Source organism: Helianthus annuus, chromosome 16 (assembly GCF_002127325.2).
Source record: "Helianthus annuus cultivar XRQ/B chromosome 16, HanXRQr2.0-SUNRISE, whole genome shotgun sequence".
Lineage (NCBI taxonomy): Eukaryota > Viridiplantae > Streptophyta > Magnoliopsida > Asterales > Asteraceae > Helianthus > Helianthus annuus.
This window is the reverse complement of record NC_035448.2, coordinates 188,746,650-188,769,131: the sequence shown is the minus strand read 5'-3', so window position 1 is coordinate 188,769,131 and position 22,482 is coordinate 188,746,650. Positions and strand designations below refer to the sequence as shown.

At 35.0% G+C, this 22,482-nt stretch overlaps 2 protein-coding genes across 2 annotated transcripts; both read right to left on the bottom strand.

Annotated features, from left to right (window-relative positions):
- Positions 1 to 738: 738 nt before the first annotated feature.
- On the bottom strand, positions 739 to 2,083 carry LOC110918768 (putative F-box protein At5g55150). Its single transcript, XM_022163054.2, has one exon. The coding sequence runs from the start codon at positions 2,020 to 2,022 to the stop codon at positions 799 to 801; it is 1,224 nt and encodes a 407-aa protein (XP_022018746.1). The 5' UTR covers positions 2,023 to 2,083; the 3' UTR covers positions 739 to 798.
- A 4,352-nt stretch (positions 2,084 to 6,435) lies between these two features.
- On the bottom strand, positions 6,436 to 9,350 carry LOC110918767 (succinate dehydrogenase [ubiquinone] iron-sulfur subunit 3, mitochondrial). Its single transcript, XM_022163053.2, has 4 exons — positions 9,048 to 9,350; positions 7,786 to 8,024; positions 7,486 to 7,695; positions 6,436 to 6,765 (listed from the first exon to the last, which is right to left on the bottom strand). Exons 1-4 carry the CDS (start codon positions 9,345 to 9,347, stop codon positions 6,576 to 6,578), a joined length of 939 nt encoding a protein of 312 aa, XP_022018745.2. The 5' UTR covers positions 9,348 to 9,350; the 3' UTR covers positions 6,436 to 6,575.
- Positions 9,351 to 22,482: the final 13,132 nt, after the last annotated feature.

The following is a 22,482-nucleotide window of genomic DNA, read 5'->3' as shown; positions in this document are numbered from 1 at the left end:
AAAAGCCACATTTGCATGTCCCGGGCCTCCGTTTTAACACCACGCCCCCGTTCTGACGCGTGGTCCACGTGTCGCATAATGCCTCATCTTCAAGCCCTTCCACAACGTGTGGTCTAACCAACCCAAACTTTTAAATAAAGGAGCTCGATTGAAATACTGACCCAATTGATTAGATTAGCCCTAAAAAAACACACAACTACGTACGTATGGCGGCAACCAGGATGAAAACCAAACGTCGCTCTGGCCTCTCGCTCAGACTTAGACGTTGCAATCTTCGACCTTCGTTCTTGTTGTTTTTATTAATATTGTATGATTACACGGTAAAAACAAAATTTAGGATACCCCTGATTTAACGGGCTAGTTCTGCCACTGATGTAAATATATGTTGCTTCAAAGATAATCTGGATTTTTATACACAAAATGGGTTTTATATAACATCTACATACGCTAAAGAAAATAATTACTGGGACTCGGTTTACACAAAACGTGTAAGAAATTTAGAAAAAAACAATTATTAAAACAACCGGGTTTAATCCGTAGCTACAATTTAAAATAAGATTTCAGATTTGATTACGCACAAATATGTATTCTTTGTTGAATAATGAATATCAATATACACCCACATGCCAAAATGTTTATTTGAATAGATGATTTCAGAAGTTTTAAGACTAGTTACTTCTCAAGACATTTGCTGAAACCAATAGCTAAATCAAGATTAGGTCTAACAGCTTGAAAAAATAAATAAAACAATAATATGATTATGAAACCCCTTTCAAATACATATGTAGACTCATAACACTACTTGCAAACAACTAAATTGCATTGATCATTGCATGATTGAAGCCATAGAGGAGGACTGCCACGAAAAACGGATTCTTGTGAATCGAACATGGCTTCTATGCTGCCATCGAACATATGGTAAACTCCAACATCTCCTCCACCTCCATCCGGCAGATCAAGGTAAGGTTCATAATGATCATCCGTGAAGTAGATACAATCAGGTTTCATGCCTCTACCCGCATTCGTGGCAAACGACGAATTAAAACCCAAAAAGACCGATTTGTCCCCCAAACTCGTGATCTTCGACCACTTGCCATCATCCAAACTCAACTCAAAACATTGAAAGCTCTTTGTACTATATGGTCCATAACGGATGTATTCTTCATCATGCTTTTTGTAATATTTACGTTCACGCGTAATCATTAGCAAACTATTGTGACCCCATTCGAGGAGATATGCCGATGGGAGGCACAAACAACCAAATTCTTTTCCAGGGAATGTTGATAATTGACGCAAAGTTAAAGGGCGCAATGCATCATTATTTAGGATGTCGCATTCGTAGATTGTTCCCATGGTGGCCATCACATAGAGGCGTTTTCGTGTGTTATGATAGGTGATATCAAAAAGATTTCCTTCCCAACCATTTATACGAGTCCAAGAGACATCGCCGAGCCTGCAGAACCCTAAAGTTTCACCCCAGATGATAACAACACGAAAAGAGCCTCCTTTCGTGTTAGAATTATCTGTGGTGAAATTAGGGTTTGGTGATGTGAAAACGACCCTCCTCATGAAATGGCGGTAGTATGTCCACTCATCTTGATCAAAGTACAACTCGTGGAACATATAAAGTTGCGGTAGATCGATTTGAGTACGCGAAAGTGGATGAAGGAGTTTCGCGGAAAACTCTTCTTCTCCAGTGGTCAGCAACCACCCATGCGTCGAAACACATGGCTTCCAACGAGCCTCCGGTAGTTTCACCTTACGCATCATGCTACCGGAGAGAAGAAAGAAACTCCGACAATCTTGTTCATCATCATCTTCTTCCATCTTGGATTCTGCAAGCATTAGCATGGGAAACCGAGACGGAAGAAGATGGTGATGTCTAATCAAGTTTGCAGTCGTGGTGGCGGAAGACCGCCACGAACTGCAGACCGAAAGAAAACTGATGGAATCTTCATAAAAGTTCAACTTTTCCGCGATCTCGTTAAGAATCTCTGGCAAAAGGTCTGACCAAGTGGTCATTGTAGAGGTTTGAAGGTCACCAAAGAACCTGAAGCAACTCTATGCACAAGAATTGAAGTGCCACTTGGTAGTATGACACTCTGACCATAAGCCCTTGTACTGATGTTATAGTTTACGAATGTGGTTTAGTCAAACCAGACTCTGTGGAAATTAAGCATATGAAACTATGGTCATCGCTGTACAAAGTTTACTAGTTATATATTTCAGCCCAAAAACTTTGACAACAGAAAAAAAGCATATATGCAACTTATTTTAATTGTATTCATCAAAATCAATGTTGGAATTTGGATATTAATCGAGTTCTCATGATTATTTAAGTAATTAATCAGCTATAGATAAATTGGGCAACCTTCGGTAAATTATTATTGTTAATAATGGAATTCTCTAGCACGGTGCGACGAGAGTTCGGTATACATATAAACCAATTTGGTATGGTAATGTAAAATACCGGAAAAAAACCTAAACTAATTCAAAAATCATAAAAATGAATACTAGTACCTACAACGATTAACGATGTTGTTTGGTTAGTACCGATGTAAGACGGTAACGGTATGATATTTATACAACATGAAAACCATAAAAATAAATATCGGTATTGAAACCTCAAAACTGGAAATGATAAAAATAAATAGTTGATAAATACTGAAAACATAAAACATAATGTTTTGCATCCGGATAAATAGAATTTTAGATTATTTCGAGTTTTAATTTTTTATTTTTTTACTATTGAGAAAATTCATGTAGCTGGTCCTTAGTTTTACTTTTCAGCTATAAGATTGGTCCAGAAGAAATCTAGTCATATGACTCGGCTACTAGTTCAAATTTTAGTGTGTATGAACTTTTATTTGGATAACCATGAGTCATGTGTTATTTTATATATTTAAATAATATCTTATCATTTCGGATATCATTTAAAATTCAAATTCTTAAATAACTCTTTAAAAGCGCACATGTTCGATAAATTCTTGATAATTTGGGTCTTTATCGAATCTTTTGATGAAATATGTAAGATTCTAGTAAAATGATTTTAGTAAAAAATATATGAAAAAAACATGACACAAAATGATTTTAGTAAAAATATATGAAAAAAACATGATAACTATACAGATGAATTAGGATACGCTTTGATAATGTGAATTCACTACAAGAAAAATGAGCATTAGGGGCGATATCTTTAGGGGCGATATAAAAAGTCACCCCAAAAGGACCTATCCGTGTTTCAGCTTTGTACAATTAGCGGTGGCGAAGCTTGACAATGAAGACATGGGAGTCGGAAACGTATATATCTAAAAATTTCTATAGAACCGGGGGGTAAAAACGTATATACCAAAAAATTTGTATACAAAAACTACATATATAACACTACTGAGCGAAAAGTTCGAGGGTTTGGGCACCCCCCGACCCCTCTTAAACTGCGCCACTTACTAGGAGTTTATATTCAAACTGGATATAGGTAACTTTTGAATAAAAATTCCAAAATTGCGCATAGTGTGACTAGGAGTATAAATTCAAATTGGTTATAGGTGACTTTTGAATAAAAATTCCAAAATGGTGCATATTTGCGCATAGTGTGACTAGGAGTATAAATTCAAATTGGTTATAGGTGACTTTTGAATAAAATTCCAAAATGGTGCATATTTTAATCCAAAGTCCGAATTTTCAAATTTGGCCTTATTTGGAAAATAAATAAACACTCTGATAGTATAATTATCAAAGGTAGCAAAGGATAGTCTCCAAATTATAACAATACATACAACTAAAAGCAGTGCCGGATGTAATTTTTTTTTTTTAATAGGGGTTGGAATTATTTGGGCTATATATTAAATATTTCGATCCTGTTCAAGTCAGAAAACATTATAAGAAGATAAATAAAACTATAAATCAAATAATTAATCAACTTAATTGTTCCAATATGCGATTCATATTTCTTATAGTACATATAACACATTAACACACGTTTAATCTACCAACACATAATAAACTAAACTAAGAAATCAAATAATTAATCAAGTAATAAAAAAATATCAAATAAATTAACCTACTGACTACTGTTTTAATCAAATAAACTAAAATAAATCAAAGGCGATTAACCAAATTGGAATTTGAATGACTTGTGGATCTCCATGTTGAGTTGTGTGACACATGAGCTAATCCTTAACAACACACGTCCGACCTAGGTTGCTTTCACAACAACCCTTCAGTGCCAACGTGTAACACAACGATTTTTAAAATAAAGGGATTAAATGGTGATAGGTGGACTATGGGGCTTAAAATCCCAACTTGTGTAAAGTAGTAATTGTATGAAAGACCCTGATATGGAAAGGAGGCTTGAAGCATGCTCCTCATTCTTTTTCAACTTTATTCATTAATCTCAGTGAGAGAAAGCTAAAGTGAGAAACAGATTGATCTCAACTTGAACCAATATCGTTTGGTAGTCTTTTTGAAAGGTTATGAATTCGAGCTTGTTTCGTCATCTTAGATCAAAGGACCATGTGTACATGGTGAAAACCATAGGAAAAGAGAGAGTTTTGAGCTCAATAGGTCAGATCTCGTTCATCATGGTTTTACTGGTGAGAATGACATAAAAACTCACATGTTGTTGATGGTTTAGGCATGAAATATATAATGTTCAATAGAGGTTTTGATGTAAAAAGTTTAGATCTTAATGTGAAACAAGCTTAGACATGAGATGATGCCATTGTTAGGGTTTCTTGGCAAAGTTCAATGTATGTTTTCGCAAACATAGCTAGTATTCGCGTATAGTTCGTATTCTAAATAGTTATTGTTCGTAGATATACAGTTAGTATTCACAAATATATAGTATTTGTGTATACTAACATTGTGAATGGAAATATTTGGGAATAGTAGCACTTGTTTGTAATTGACGCTATATGTTTGTAATTGATATTAGATGTTGAACGAATGTTTACTAATGAAGAATTGTTGATGGCTAGTATTTGCTGCTAGAAGTATTGATTGATCCTGTATGTGTGATGTCGCAGCTGGAATAGGAAGCCTTATGTCGATATGAGCTAGTTTGGCGTTGTGACAATTAGTTGATGAAGCTCACTTCACAATACTAATGTTGGCGTGCATGTTTAATGTTAAGTACGATTTTAATACTATTCAAATGTTTTTTTTTTTTTGCTCAAAATGACATGTCATCGTTTTTAACCTTAAACTGGCACTGGAACTGGAACGCACTTAGCATAGCAAACTACTTTTTGCAAACATGTTAGGTTAAACATGTAGTAATGTTTGTTAGGACATAACCGAGCATTAACTGAAGACTACCCTATCTTGAAGCCTGCCATCTTAAGGATCATAGTCGACCTGTTATGATTTTAATTGTTATGTTCTAACTTGTTGACATGATGTATTGGATGATTTAATATTTTTTTTCCGCTGCTTAGGGGAGGCGGGGCGGTTCGTGATGGACCTCCCACCACGCGTGGAAAAATAACGCACACCGCCGCCATTCCTATCACTCGTTAAAAAAATAACGAGTTGAAACTATAACGCGTGAAAGATTCTTTGATGAAAAAGTGCCATTCAGATTCTTTTGTCCTTTAGCAATTGAATTAATACAAAGTTTGATGAAAAGTGCAATTCAGGTCCCGCAACTTTTGTAAGCTATTTTTAAATAGTTTTTCCTTTATTACTAGTGACCACCCCCACTACATTTCTATCACTAGTGATAGAATAGTGGGTGATGACATGCCATGAGTTGATTGGATATTGGGAGTGATAGAATTCTATCACTAGTAACCACCCCCTCCCCCGTTATACATAAATTTATGAGTTTAAGAACTCTAAGTTGATCCTTAAACCCAAGTGTGAGTTCTCCCGATTTTAGGGCCTTGCACACTATGTCTATCAACCCATTCTTTCACGGTGGATCAACTAACTTTGGGCCTAATCATTTATTTAGTGGGCCTTGCAACATTTTGGCTTCACATTTATGGCTCACTCTTGGATATTTGACTTGCATGTTTCGACACACCAAAAATTGGTATGGCACACAACTCCACCCATATCTAGGTCTAAAGGAAAAGTTGTTGTCGGAAATGGTATGCCTCTAGATATTTCCCACACTGGTACTTATGTGTTTGCCATCCCTAATCAACCACTTACCCTTTACATGTGTTTGTTTTCATCACTAAACCAAAATTTTCTTTCATTTTCTTTTTTCTTCTGTAACTCAAATTTCTCACTTTTCAAAGTTCTTTGATTATAAATCATGAACAATATTATCTCCATCGGGATAACAAATTACATTCAGTTGACCCATCCAAATCCTTTTCTATCCAGTATATAACGTAAAATATCAGTATTGGTACACGAATAAATCATTGATCACGTTATATTTATTTATATTAATAGTTGTTGGCTCAACAACATGAATATACGTGCTTTTCTGTTATATGATAATAATAGTTGATATTTATTGAATATTTTTGTTATAGTTCTTAAACCTACATACAACAACTAGAACGGTCGAATGCGCACGCTTTGTACATCAAGACAACTAAAAGCCCAACCATTTCACAAGATCATATCGTCTCAGCTACACGAGCAGAAATTGGGTTCTTAGACTTCATAGCCTCCATTTGACGGATAGCACGTGCTGGATTCAAGCTTTTGGGACATGTGGCAGTACAATTCTTTATTGTTCTACACCGGTACAAACGTTTGTCGTTCTCCATAAGGGCATGCAATCTCTCCTCCGTGTAGTCATCGCGGCTGTCGAGCAAAGAGTAGAAAATGACATAAAATATAGAGAGAATCATAATAAACATTTTGCCCCACCTATGAACATTTTGACCCACTTTTTTGCTTACTAAAATAGTCGCAAAAGTGTAGCCTGGTTCAAATCCTATAGGGCCTTTGATATTTAACGTTTATAATGTTTAGCAATGTTTGGGCTTGTGTTTTATTTTCGGTTTGGGCCATAGGCCATTAACGGTTGCATGGGGATTGTGATAAGGGGAATCCCAATTAAGTTGGTTATTCAAGATAACCGTATGTCAGCAAGATCAAAGAGTCATTAGTGGTATCAGATCCACGTTCTCTAACTCAAGTTCCAGCTGATGATGATGATGACGACGATGATTATGTGATCAAGGCATGTGACTCGAGTTTGTTGGCTCGAAACACTCGAATCAACCAAAAGGAATAGGATTTAGTCCCCTTTTTTATCTACCGGCTAACATTGATTTAGCCGACATTTTACATGTGTATTGTTTTCATTTGTTGTTTTACTCATTATACTTGTAAATTCAAATCGTATTAGCATGTAGGGCTTATTTGTCGAATCGTGATTGGCTAGCTTTGACATGCCTGCCTATATTTGTGAACGCTCAAGTCAACACTTATTTTGGTATTTTTTTTTTTCAAAATATCTATTTTGTGAGTTTCCCAAAAATATATTCGTCTGATAAACACATTGTTCCGATGTCTTACCTGTCGGAGATCCAGCGATGGGCGTGCAGCAATGCTGCGGGCCCATCAAACTCCTCCGGGTTCCACCAGTAGGATGGACAAGAAGTGCTACAACAAGCACACAATATACACTCATATAAACCATCAAGTTTCTTTCTATCCGAAGGTGTTTGCAAGTATTCTTTTCCATCTGGTGGAGGTTTCTTAGTCTTCAACCATGGCTCAATAGACCTACAAAATACCTCTTGAGCATCATTTTCACTCATTTATGAACAGCTGACAACACAGCTGAAATACTCAATCAAAAGGATCAAATCTTACTTGTATTGTTGGTAAAAATTTGTGAGATCAACAACAAGATCTTTAATCACATACATATGTGGCAAAGGTGTGATGTATGTAGCCTTACTGGTGTCTGTGTCAATTGGCTTTAAACATGCCACTGTGTTGGTCCCATCAATGTTCATGGCACAAGACCCACATATTCCTTCTCTACATGATCTTCTATAGCTCAATGATGAATCATATTCTGCTTTTATCTTCTGCAATGCATCCAAAACCTGCAACAAATTCAAGAATCACGAATCCGTTGTATTATGCGCGTATACACTACTAGAAAACAGGGTCGTTTCCAATGGAATAATTCGTCCAAAATGCGTAGGAAACAATCTTTAGGGACAGTTGTCCAACAAAACTGATCTCGTTGGGAAACTTTTTTCCATCTTCACCGCTTGAAAACTGGGTCCTTTTTCTGTTACAAAACTCGTTAGAAATGTGTAGGAAACGGCTTTAGCGACAGTTTTCTCACAATATCGATATTGTTGGGTAACTTTTTCTTTCTTTAGCCACTAGAAATCTGGGTCTTTATATATTTCAAAATTCGTTGATGGGAAACGGTCTTTACCGACAGTTTTCCAACAGACAGAACTGATTTAGTTGGGAAACCTCGTCTTCATTACTAGTAGGGATGAGTAAATACCGATACCGTCGTCCCGATCCCGAATTTTGTGTAAACTTGGTACCGATACCGAAATATGTCGTAACGGTACGGTATCGGTATTATGAGGGTAAAATTCAGTATTTTACCGATACCGTACCGTACCGATACCGAAAATGCCAAAAAGTGAATACCGTTTCCGGTACCAAAAAAAATCGGGATGGGATCAGGATCGGGACGGTATTTTATACCGATTGCTCATCCCTATTCACTCGTCCCTACAAGAAAACTTGTTCGTTTCGAATGGAAATACAATTATATCAATCCCATAAAACATTTTCGTCTTTGGTACCAAAACACTCGGATCGTTTCCTATGAAAAATTCGTTAAAAATGCTTAGAAATGTGTAGGTATTCTTACGATGGAAATACAATTATATCCATCCCATAAAACTTTTTCGTCTTTAGCGACACTTTTCCGACATAATTAATTTCCAACAAAGCTTGTCAGAAATGTGTAGGTATTCTTTCGCTTTTTGTCGAAAATTTTCCTAAGAAGTGAAACTTCCCTTTTCTACTAGAGTTCTGTAATTACTAAATTGTTAATTTAGAACAAAATAATGAATATAACTAATGTTGTTGCTTACCATGGGGCCACAGGTGGTGAGATCAATAAAGTATGATTTAAGAAATGGTTTCTGGGATGGAAGATCAGGGTTCCATCTATAGATCTTGAACTCTTTTTTAATCGCTTTGATGTTATCTTTTAGGTTTTGTTGTGATTCAACTGCTGCTTGAGCATGGTCCCGACCCACTGGGTGATCTTCCAGTATCCCGAACCTCTTGTGTTTTGGGTTCACCAGACCACTCACCACCTTCTTGTATCCCTCCGATAACCACCTCTTGCTGCTGCTACTGAACCCCATCGCTTGTTCTGTCTTGCACATGGATGTACCGTAAAGAGTGTGCTTTTGAATGCAAGTCTAGATGACGATTCATGCAAAGGTGGTGGTGTTTTAGGGTTGACACGTGGAGGCAAATGGTGACACGTGTAGTGTAGCATTATTGAATACGGCTTTGACTTCAAGTATGTCCAAATTAACACAAGTTCGTGCACATCAGTTCTTAGGTTCACAAAATTTTAAGGTTTTTTCTTATATAATAAAAATACTAATACTAATGGATATTAAAATAAACAAGTTGACGTCGACCCGCGCGTTGCTGCGGGGTGCTGATTATAAATGTAAGTTACTATATGAATTGTGAAAATGGGGGCAAGATCTAACCAATTATTTGATTCAAAATCATTGAAACAAACTTGACAACTCAAACAATTGAAACAAAATTCAAATTTTCTCAAATGAAATTCTATCTATATGAATGTTTTCAAAGATCTTGTTTAAATTTTCCTATGATTAAAAACACACACAACCATCAGTCATCACATTAACTCACACTAACCCAACAAAGACCCTCTTGCTTTTTCATCTTTCTAAAAAACAAACTCGATAATCACATACATGTTCTTTTAAATTAAAGGTATTTGATGGTTGTAACGGGACATGAAGGTTGAAGTATAACAATCACGGGACACTAAACCTATTCTAGAATTTCATGAATTAAATCATCAGTAATGAAAGATATATTTAATTATCACCTATCGAAAATTGAATGAAACACACAAACAAAAAAACAAATTAACTTTGACTTTGCAAAAATCAAAATGGTTTTAACATCCTAAATAGTACTTACGTGATTAAAACAGAGATCATGGTTCGCCTCAAAATTTTTGACATGGATCGAAAATTTTAATAACAAAATGGAACGTGAATAAAATTCTGGAATTGTATTTTATTGATGTCAAAAAACAAAATTCAAAATATTAAAAGCTAAGAAAAGGTTGCTGTTTATTCAACGCAAATAGAAGCATTTTATTTACGTACTAAAAAAGGTTGTTGTTTACTTGATTTAATTTGTTTGGGCAAGTCTAAAGATCTCGTGATGCGCAAAACCCAACAAAACCAGCCCACTGTAAAATTGCTTTGGGTAATGGTTTTTAGTAACACAATTTATTAATCCAGAAACCCTAAATTTTCCATCTCTCTAAAGTAAACACCACCATCGCCACCACCCAGTGACAACGACCATCCTGACATCAAACCACCGGTCACTGAAATCCAGGATCTTCTATGTCACCCACGTCTACACATCTCCATCCTGGGTGAGTTTGTTGACCGGTTGACCAATTTTAGTCGGAATCTGGGCGTCGAAGGGTCACCCACTGATGATAATGATTTGCGTTGGAAGGAAGTAGAGAAAGATGCTAACTTCCACCAACAACACTGGAACCAAAATAATCTTTGGAATCGACGGTGGTGCCACCGTTCCCATCCCGAATGGTAGAAACAATACAATCGTGACTATCGAGGCAAGGCCCCAATCATACTCGATTTTTTCCCGAATTTGTGTCTATGAAAGTTTTCGTGTGAGTTTATGTATATATACGATGGATATGTGTCTGTTCGGAGGAGATACAATCAGAGGGGGGGGGATACTATGATTGCTTGAACGTTTTTTGTGACATTTGATATTTTAGGGTTGTTAGACGGTGTTATAATATGAATTAGTGCCTTTTGTGTTAGATGAAGTGATGCGATGGGTGGCCGGGAGCGGTTGTGTAACGTTGATGAGAGGTTGCTGGTGGTCATGTGCCGTATGACGGTTACAGTGATCAGAGTTTTGAAGGGCGTGTCGGTTTAAATTTAAAATGCAACCCGTTAAATGGAAAGTGCAAATTTTACAACAGTACATTTGAATCGGTGTGTATTTTAAATGATTCGGTGCTTTTGAACGAAGGGATGAGAGCCCCCTTCGCAACGTAAGTTACTTTTTGTATTGTACAAGCTTACGTTATCCCGCGTGTTGCGGCGGGAGATTAATTATAAAACTCTTTGGTATCACTACATGAGATGTGAACTTTTTTATAATTTAATGAATTTTTTTTTTATTTTGCTTTATCCCTAGCCTACGTCATCACGCTATATCATTTAATCAGGAAAGTGATCAATTTGATTATGGAAGTGATCAAAAAATTCATAATGAAGTTTAAAAAAAGTTTTGATTCAAAAACAAAAAAAAAAGTAGATAAAATAGGTTTTCACTTGAAACTATATCATTTTTAAGAAATTATATGCTGTTCCATTCGTTTAATCAATTGAAATTCAATTTTTATAAGCTTTGGTTCATTTGTTCTTAAAGTTGTTGAAGTCGGTGCTTGGTGCAATTGATTAGTCTGAGGATAGAATTCAAAAAAGATTGTATTCATTTTAGGAGATCAACACCGTTGGGAATTGAGGATCCCACTCACAGACGTGTACTAAATCGGTTATACATATGTGTGTTGTTCTTTGTCCATAGTGGAATGATCAATCATCAAAGAATTGTCTATCATCGTTGGATCAATCATCTACACACAGTCTTAATCTTGGTTACATACATACGTTGCCTGTTGCGTTGCTTCGTTTGTGAAAAGGCAGAGTAAATGAGTTTCCGTTAAGAATTGATAAGATTAATAATAATAATTACCGTGTTAATAAAATACTGCTTTTCGTTTAAACGTTAAGAAAAAATTTGTTTCGATTATTGTTTAATATCCATTTCTTGGTTTTATTTAATATTTAATATTCTTTAAAAAATAATGGATGCATATATATATTTTTGTTATAATAAGATGGAACGCCTAGGTTATTTAATCCATGGCAACGTTTACATGGGATTTTGTAAAAAGAAAAAGAAGTCAAAAAATTGTTTCGGTTATTGTTTAATATACCCATTTCTTCGTTTTATATAAAAAAATTTAATATTCTTTTGAAAAAATTTCATGAATGCATATATATTTTGTTATAATAAGATGAACGGTTAGATTATTTCCATGGCAACGTTTAGATGGAATTTGTTTATTTCAATGCAACATTTAAATGCGATTTTAATTGCTATTAAAAAAGTCAAAAAAAAAATGAAACGACACAAAACGGGATCGAACGGGCGTCACATGTATGTTAGACAAATGCAGCAACAATCCCAACGGATCTTGTTTGTGATAATGTATTCCTTTAAATTCTTATATATAAAACGCGGTTATAACTTAAAGTTTTTGTTTGTTGTATATTTTATATGGGTGGAGATACAATAGGAAGTTTATTTGGCTAGGAAGGATAGGAAGTGATCTTGACCATTCATTAAGTTAATCAAGGGCTAAGATTAAATCAGGGAAATTGAAAAGAATAAAAGAGGCGCGTGAGTTTGTTCAAGGGCATTCTAGTCAATCCAAGCCAATAGTTTCTCTCTCCTCCAATTCCCCCCCATTTTTTAAACGTTAATAACTCTTTCATACGACATTATTTTTTTATAAAAATTGCACCAAAAAAACGAGCGTTTTTTTTTTCTTTAAAACGAGTATACTATTGCTATATTTAAAAAAAAAAAATTAAAACCCAGTTGCGTAAAACGCAATAGAAAAACCACCAGTTACGTAAAACGCAATGAAAAAAAAAACCTAAAAAATGACATTTTTCTAAAACGCAATGCACCAAAAACACAAAGAAATGACTTATTTGTAAAACGCAATGGCCAGAAAACACACAGAAATGTCTTATTTGTAAAACGCAATGGCCAGAAAACACATAAAAATGTGTTCTACCTAAAACGCAATGCACCAAAAACACAAAGAAATGACTTATTTGTAAAACGCAATGGCCAGAAAACACACAGAAATGTCTTATTTGTAAAACGCAATGGCCAGAAAACACATAAAAATGTGTTCTACCTAAAACGCAATGCACCAAAAACACAAAGAAATGACTTATTTGTAAAACGCAATGGCCAGAAAACACACAGAAATGTCTTATTTGTAAAACGCAATGGCCAGAAAACACATAAAAATGTGTTTTACCTAAAACGCAATGCACCAAAAACACAAAGAAATGTCTTATATGTAAAACGCAATGGCCAGAAAACACTTAAAAATGACTCATTCTAAAACGCAATGGACTGAAAACACCTAAAAAATGTGTCACTGTGAACTGTCTGAATTGTCTACGAATTACTGTCTTCGAAATGAGCCAATTTATGGAAAATTAATTTTTCTGATGCGTTTTTAGTACAGCAATTTAATCGAAAAAAAAAAATTTCCGAGCTCAACCCCAGCCAGGGGCTCTGCCCCTTGGACCCCGCCAGGGGCTGCCGCCCCTGGGACCCCGCTACCGGGGGCTGCCGCCCCCGGACCCCCGCAAAGATTGTAAAACGCAATGACTAAATCAAAAACCCAGATCATGAAAATGAAATTAAAGAATTTCTTACATGGATCGAAGCCGATTTCTTCATCAATTGACAAATTTTGAATGATAGAAACACTTATCAACGCTCGAATCGAACGAATCGAGTGATTATCTCCAAAATCACCGGAAAAAACGAGATTTTTTTATGAAATTAAACTGGGTTTTCTTCAAAAAAAGCTAAAGAACACGTTGATCGGGTTCTGAATCATTGATTGGTGATGAAAATCGCACTATAATGTAGTGATTATTGAGATAGAAAGTGAAGAAATAGTTGAAGATGGTGGGTTTTGAAAATGGTGGGTTTTTGAATTTACTGGGTTTTGAAAAAGGAAGAAGAAGGAGTTGGATTGACTAAAATACCCTTTCTCTTTATTTTAAAATTTGCCACATGTCATAATCCTATGGCTTCCTATCCTTCCTAGCGAAAATTAACTTCCTATTTGATCTTTTCCCTATTTTATATAGTATAATGAAAGGGTGTGAGTAAAATGAATTAAAAGGTGTGACTTTTAAACAAATAGCACATAACTCAAGTTGCTAATTGTATAAGGGTATAATTCAAACAAGAAAAGAATAAAATAAAATAAATACAAATCAAACTCATCCCCAGCAAATACGTACCATTGTTTTCTAATAACATTCTATTCAAATACAAACCCCTCCAATATATTTCTCATAAAATACTAAACATAAACCAAAGAGTTAAATGCCATTTTAGTCCCTGACTGATCCGACCCGACCCGATCCAATCCGTCTCGAACCGAATATCTTAATGTTTGGTTGTAAAAAATCTGACCATCGAAAAAAAGTGAACCCATAGGAAAAAATTCCTGGATCCGCCACTGGCGACAATCGTTTCTTAAAGAGACCAAAACCAAACTAGTTAGATAATTTATTATTTTTTGTATTTCAATATAAGTAAAGATTATGTATTTTGTAATCTCGTAACTTGATAACTACTAAAACTAGTTTACTTTTGTTAGACCATGATTAATACAAAGTATTTAGTTTGCATTTGGTTTATACTTAAATATCATTTTAGTCCCTGTGGTTTGTGTCATTTTGTCAGTTTAGTCCAAATGTTTCATTTTTAACCTGTGGGTGCAAAAAAGTTTCACAGTTGCCATTTTAGTACACTTGGTTAACGTCATCCATTTTTTCTGTTAACGAGAAAGCCAATTCGGTTATTTTGTATGTAATTCTGTTAACTAAAAGGGCAATTCATCCATATAAAATGACCGAATTGGCCTTCTCGTTAACAGAAAAAATGGATGAACTTAACCTAGTGGACTAAAATGACAAGTGTGAAACATTTTTGGACCCACATGTTAAAAATGAAACCTTTGGACTAAACTGACAAAATGACACAAACCACAGGGACTAAAATGACATTTAAGTATAAACCAAATGCAAACTAAGGGTAGTTGCACGGTACCCCTGACCGCGGAAGGGATCTATACTTTGTATTAATCATGGTCTAACAAAAGTAAACTAGTTTTAGTAGTTATCAAGTTACGAGATTACAAAATACATAATCTTTACTTATATTGAAATACAAAAAATAATAAATTATCTAACTAGTTTGGTTTTGGTCTCTTTAAGAAACGATTGTCGCCAGTGGCGGATCCAGGAATTTTTTCCTATGGGTTCACTTTTTTTCGATGGTCAGATTTTTTTACAACCAAACGTTAAGATATTCGGTTCGAGACGGATTGGATCGGGTCGGGTCGGATCAGTCAGGGAAAAAATACATTATAATGATGCAAGTAGAAAATTATTTTCATCATTATCAGCTATTTTATTTAATTTATTGATGCCTTGATAGTGTCCTAAGTAATATTGACAGTGCACAACTCACCTTTTAGTTTGTCTATAGCCTATGGGGCCCAAGTAGTAGTCCTCTTCAACATGAACCAGGTGAAATTTAGGTGTTTGTCATAGCTACTCGAAGCGTTATACTAAACAAACAACTCTTGTTAAACCCTTAATGATGTTGCTTAGATTCAGTTTGCTCATAATCCATATTATTGCAAAACTGTCGAGAAGAGCTTGTTTGACCTTTTTTTAGATAGTTTTCCATTTTGAAAATTGTGGACTCTTATTTTCCTTTTGATAAAAGAAGTACAAGACTCTAAAAGTGTCCCTTTAATTAGTGAACCCTTGGTCACTAATCAACCATAGCAAGTCTCTAGATATCCATGTTATTTAAGAACTTGCGGCTAACTGTTGATTATAAACTACCTTTTAAATCTAAGAATCGTAAATCACTACACAATTGAATGGTAAGAACTCAATCCAGTCAATTTTTATTAGCTTTGATAACTCGTTAATGCATTACATTTATAAGAATCATAAATCACTACACGGTTGAATGGTAAGAACTCAATCAAGCCAATTCTTATTAGCTTCGATAACTGGTTCAAGTTTTAACAGGATTAAAATCACAAATTCATATTCACAAATCACATATTCACAACATTCACATACAAGATTCAAGCTGATTAAAACAGAATGCTTTAAATTTTACATCCCTAAATGGTTAAATTCTAAGTTTCCACAAAACAACATAAAACATCAAATGGCAAAATTAAGATTAAAACCTCAAACAGGTTAAAATTAACATCAAAATTAACACTAAAGCATTAATAAAAGTTAAAAGTTGACATTAACACACCTGAGAGAAAATGAGGACGAGTAAAAATTGAAGGCTGCTGGAATGGTGGAAACAAGAAGCGGTGGCCGGAGTAGGACAGCCGGAGGTGGAGAGGACAGCCTTAGGTGGAGCGGAGGAAGACGGCCGGAGACGGAGACAGAGAGGGACGCCGAAGAAAGACCGCCGAAGGAGAGGAAGTGGTCGCCGGAGAGGGTGAGGGTGTAACACCACGTAAAAACGTGTCCAATTAAGTATAGAGACCTGTCCTAAACTGTAAAAATGCGAAAGATTGAGTTTGAAGGACTAAAGTTGACAAACAGCGAAACTATGCTTAACAGAAGGACTAAAAGTGTCAACATACCAAACTTGAGCCTCTGAATGACAATACATGAAGAAAATATTCTTAAGCGGGTGATCAAATTGATATATTAAGCCGTTTGTGGAAATAATCGGAAGATTATAAATTACAAAAGTTAAAAGTGTCAGTATGTCAATTCTGACCTCTGAGTGACCTTTTAACGAAACCGAGGCTTCGAAATATTCAAATATACTCCCGAGAATAAGTGGTAAAAATTTCACGTGATTCCGAGATCGTTAAGCATGGTTTTCAAACTTTGGGTTAAAAGTGTCAACTTGACGAAACTTGCTTTCATGAAGATATTTAACGAATCCGAGCCTAACAAAGTTTGGTTATTCATCCTAGAGCCTCACTAAATTAACTACAAGGGCCTTATATGCCAAAAATAAGGTTAAAAAGGATTAAAAACGTTCAGGGACTGAAACTGTCAAAATGGAAACTTGTTTTGCCAGTTAGCCATGTCCAGGCGGGCCGCGTGAGACCCTAAAGGATCCTTACGCGGGCCGCGAGAGGTCCCCAACGACAAAAAACTGCTGACAGGTGCGGGTTTGGCTATATAACCGACTTTACCTAGGTTGTGACGACTCTTGGAGCTATATGTCGGTTTAATTAACTAGCTAGAACACCTGGGGTGATCCTAGGGCCCTCAAATCCACCTGGAGATGATCCTTGAACATTCAAATTGCTATTTAAAGAAGCTTGTTCTTGAGTTCCATTGCTCATTTCACTTGCAACATCAAAAGGACTAGCTTTGGAGCTCTCATCAGTAAGAAGTGGATAATCAAGTGTAGAAAAGATTGCTAGGACCTTAAGTAAGCCTCTAATTACTTGTTTAATTGTTTAATTTAGCTTAATTACTATAAAGTCAAACATTTTATAAATTCAGTTTGACTTTCGTTTTAATTACATGTGGCTTAACCACTGATCAAATTGAAAGTGGTTATAGAACCACATTACCCTTAAAAGGGTGTCTCCTAATTATCTCGTTTGACCAGTTAATTGTCGGGTCAAAGTAGTTTGACAAAAAGTCAAACTGGACTGAAATTGCAAATTTGATTAAAATTTATAAACCAGAGGTTCTAAATTATATTTTAACTTTCTAATGACTTGGTAATTAATATTTAATCATGTTTTATCAGTCCTAATCCGACAATTAATAGTCTAAGGTCAGTTTATAACCGAAAGTCGCAAAAGCTTGACTTTTGCTATGACTTTCAGTTCTGACCCGTTTAAGCTTGATTCTTCCATGTTTTAAGCTTCCATTAGGACCACATTACTTAGTAGTATAACCCTCTGGAGTTATATTGCATGGTGCCTAATAGTTTGAATTATATACACTTGATCGTGATTATGCTTAAAAATGCCTAAAATGCCCTTTTTGTATAAAACCGAGATTTTTAGCAATGTGAATGGACTAACACCTTCGCTACTAATATTTAGTCATGTCCCGAAAATTTGACATCAGTTTGAGGTCTAGAATAGGAGTTATGCTCAATAGCGTAATTAAGAAACTTTTTAGTAACTAAAAGGCGTAATTAGCACAAGGCCTATCTAAACCCGATTTTTGACACCAAACATTTTACTTACTGATTTAAAATAATATTTTGGGATTTTTGAAGATTTTTATTTATTTTTAGGCTGAGCATAACATAGGATTATAGCCTAATTTCGATAATTATCGGTTTTACCCTTTTCATGCATAAAATGAGTTTTACATAACTTTTCAATACCAAACCTTTTGCTACTGATTCTATATGACAAATAAAATATTTTGAACCTTTTAAACTGAACAAAAACTCAGATTTCCTATTTTTACCCAAATAGCCCTTTAAATCGGTTTATAAGCGTTTTTAGCACCTGGTGTGGGTCAAAACTATATTTGGTTTATAAAACTCATTACCTATTGATGTTTATATGTAATATTACAGTAAGCTAAAGTTGTTAAACACAGAAGTCTATTTTGACCTTAAAAGCCTATGTAAAATTACCAAAATGCCTCTTCGGTGCATGAATGATTATAAAAGGTATATTTCTCATATATTAAGTATCCTACTGATATAACTTATCAAAATACATGTTTTTTCTAATTTATTCAGACCTGGAACTCAGTTTTATAAATAAACTCTTTTATGGGCCTTAAAATTACCAAAATACTCTTATGGGACTTATTTTGGGTTAAATTACTTTAAAGGCATATATGTTAATATATTACTGATATATTAATATATTTTGAGCATAATAATGATTAAGAATTGTATATAATTCGTTTGGTTACCCGTTACGCAATTATGCGTTCGGATCAGTTACGTGACTAGTTTACGTAAAATAGCCGAAACGGGCTTAACCTTATCATTTAATTCTCATTTTCCAGAATGTATTTAGTTTACCCATATTATACAAGTATCCAAGCTTGTCGAGTCTAAATCACATTCTATCCCGGTCTCCGCTTAGTCTAGCGTTTAGAACCGTAAGGTTTCCTTCTAGCTAGCCGGTCTAAGTCGTTGACTAATTAAAGACCCGTTAGCATCTTTATAGGCTAATTAAACCTTCTATACAGATTAATAGCATCCGGTAAAAAGTTCCTTTCAAGAACCTTAGGAATTTTACTGCTATCACCAGGTAAATACTTTTAACTTATTTTCCCTATACGGGCTTGGGATATGGTATATTAATACCGCTTGGTCGGGTATGGGATTATTAGTCGGATTGTGATTTAATAAATCCGCATAACCCATTTTAATCTGTATTGTTTGATAACATAAACATTTGGGGGTTAACGACCATGTCCTGGATATCCTCGGCTCATTTAAGTTATTAATGGCCACGACCTATGCACGGGGTGCAGGCATGCACCCGACAGATGCAAATGCTAAATATTAAATTACCCACAAGTTGGGGATAATTCCTTTGTGGGTTCTATAAGTGGTGAGCCAGTTAATAATGTCCGGCTTCCAAACCGGCCCCACATGTATGACAAACATGTAAAACTGTATACAAGATTATACTATGTATTAATAAAAGAAGCTTGTAACGCCCTGCTTATTTGTACTTTCCATTTATAGCAAGTCTTGTTCGTACTTCTATTTTTGGAAGCTTATTCCTTTTGTATCTCGTATTTCATTTCAAACCGTTGTAAATCTGGGACTTCGATCGTAATGAAATTGATCTTTTGTTTATACATGCTTATACATTGATATGTGCATTCGTTTGATACTTTGGTCATAATGAAATTCTATTTTTATACATGCTTACACGTGTTGCAATACTCGGGTTATACGTTACCAACCTCGAATGCATATGCGCAACCAATACCCGACCTACTGGTACTCATAACTTATACGTGCTTGTAAACTATTACATACATGGTTAAATAATAATAATAATAATAATAATAATAATAATAATAATAATAATAATAATAATAATAATAATATAACAATAACTTTAGTGAACATCAACTAACGTTGATATCCCTTTTTCAATATACTACTATAAAAAATATAGAAGATGTATATTGGCAGCATTAGGATCGGATTTATTTTAATTTTTTTTTAGTAAACAATTTTCCATGAATTGTAATATCATAAATAATGCACTACTAATAAGCATCAACTTTATGTAACAAATTAAAAGATGGATGATATGGTTGGCTGTTAAAACAGCCTTCGGCCGTAAAGTCCAAAACAGCCTTCGGCCGTAAAGTCCAGGACATCAACAACTTTGTTATTTTACTTATCTAACAGCCAACTACTAGTATTAATTGCCAACTAACCTTAACCCTAATCCTTTCCCCTATAAATACAACTTAATCTCAGCCTCCTTACCACTTTACAAACTCTAATCTCACTCTCAAAACTCTCTCAAACTCCCTAAATTCGTAGCTGAAAGTGCAGGTTCGGACAGAAGTACCAAGCTCCACTAAAGTGAGCATAACTCACTCAATACTTGTCCGATTTAGTCCATTCCTTTTCCTATGTGCTTGGATTGACCTTGGCTTCGATTCCATGGGTTTTTCACAGTAAATAAGTCCCTGGAACTCCGGCAAAAAGGCTCCAAAGTTCACTGTTCATTTCTGATTTCATCTATTCTTTACTAAACTTGTTCAACTTGAGTCTAACTCATCTCAAACCTATGTCCTTATGCTTATAACCACTTCTATGGTTAGTTAGGCTTAAAAACAAGGTTGAGACATACAAAATCAGAGGTTAATCCTCAAATACTTTCTATTTTGTTTTGGGTTTTTGACCCACAAGAGGTGTTCAAGCTTGATAAAGGTGTGATTGTGGACTAACTTGGGTTGTCCAATATAAAATCCCCACATCCCTTGATGATTTCTCATTGTGTAAATGTTTCTTATTCTTGTATTGATATTAGTTCATGACCCTCCTTGTATGTTTTTACATCAAGTGTAGTGGTGAACCATAAGAGGTACCTAAATGGAAGCTTGTTCTTCCTACCTCCTACATGAATTCTATGACACAATAGAGGTACCTAAATGAAGATTTATCTTCTACCTCATGCTTGATTATTAGACTAAATGATACATATAATACTTATACATATATTTACTATTCGAACTCTTGATGATGGACTTGTGTTCATTCGTCAAGGTATTAGAATACATCATCTAAAACACAAGACTTGTTACGATTCTAATGAGTATACTACTCATGAAAACATTAACCCTTGAGGTTTCATAGTGTCAAGAACAAGTACTTAATGTTGAAGGATGATTACTTTCGAATATATACATTCTTGTGTTTTAACTTCCTAAAATCTCTAAATCCTCCGAATGCCCAAACTCACGCACCTATGTTTCCTAGTGTAGAAGGACTTGGTGTTCCAACTTCCTAATCAACCAACTCACTCGCGGATTCAAGTAGAAGACTTGCAAAACCGTGAGTATACTCGCAACCCCCTTTTTATGCTTACCACTTTTTGGGGTGTAACATGTTTAACTATTAAACTACACTTAAACTTATTCTTTATGCAATGCACGAAAACAATCCTTATACATGAATACTATGTTATGATACTTGATGCTTACGTGGACCATACTTATGTGATATGTTTTAGTCATTAGCTTTCACGAGCCTCCATTTGACATGTATAGCGCTATAGGAGTAACGCACCGCCCCCCTTAAACTTGGGTCATGTTGAATTAATTAAACTTTCTTGCGTAAACAGAGGTTGGCTAGAAATATTGCATGCCACGATAGGTTGATCTCGTATAAACTAAGTTGCCATGTGGATTCGTTTTAAACTTTTGTACTTATACTTATACTTATGCTTAAACTTGTATACTCGCCTTTGCTTTTGCATTGAACTTTATTTTAAACATGTTACAGGTTGAGGATGATGATGCTAAGAAATGAAGTAGCGTTGATGCCTAGATACACATATAGACGTTTAGGTTTAATCGTTGTATCAATTTTGATTATATTGTATTGTAATTCCTTTGAACTTGACGTTATTTGATTTCTTTGTAACGTTGACAAATGAATTATGAAATGAAATCGGTTTATTAAATATTGTCACAAATAGCGTTATGATGTCTCTAGCAATCTTCACACTTCGTCTCATCCCGATGTTTCCGCCATTGGTTGGGGTGTGACAAATTGGTATCAGAGCCATAACTATAGGGAATTAGGAAAATTGCTATGCTTTTGCCCTAGTCTATAGTTTTAGGAACTTTGTCTCTTATTTGTTGTTTAAAACTTTTGTACTCTACCATG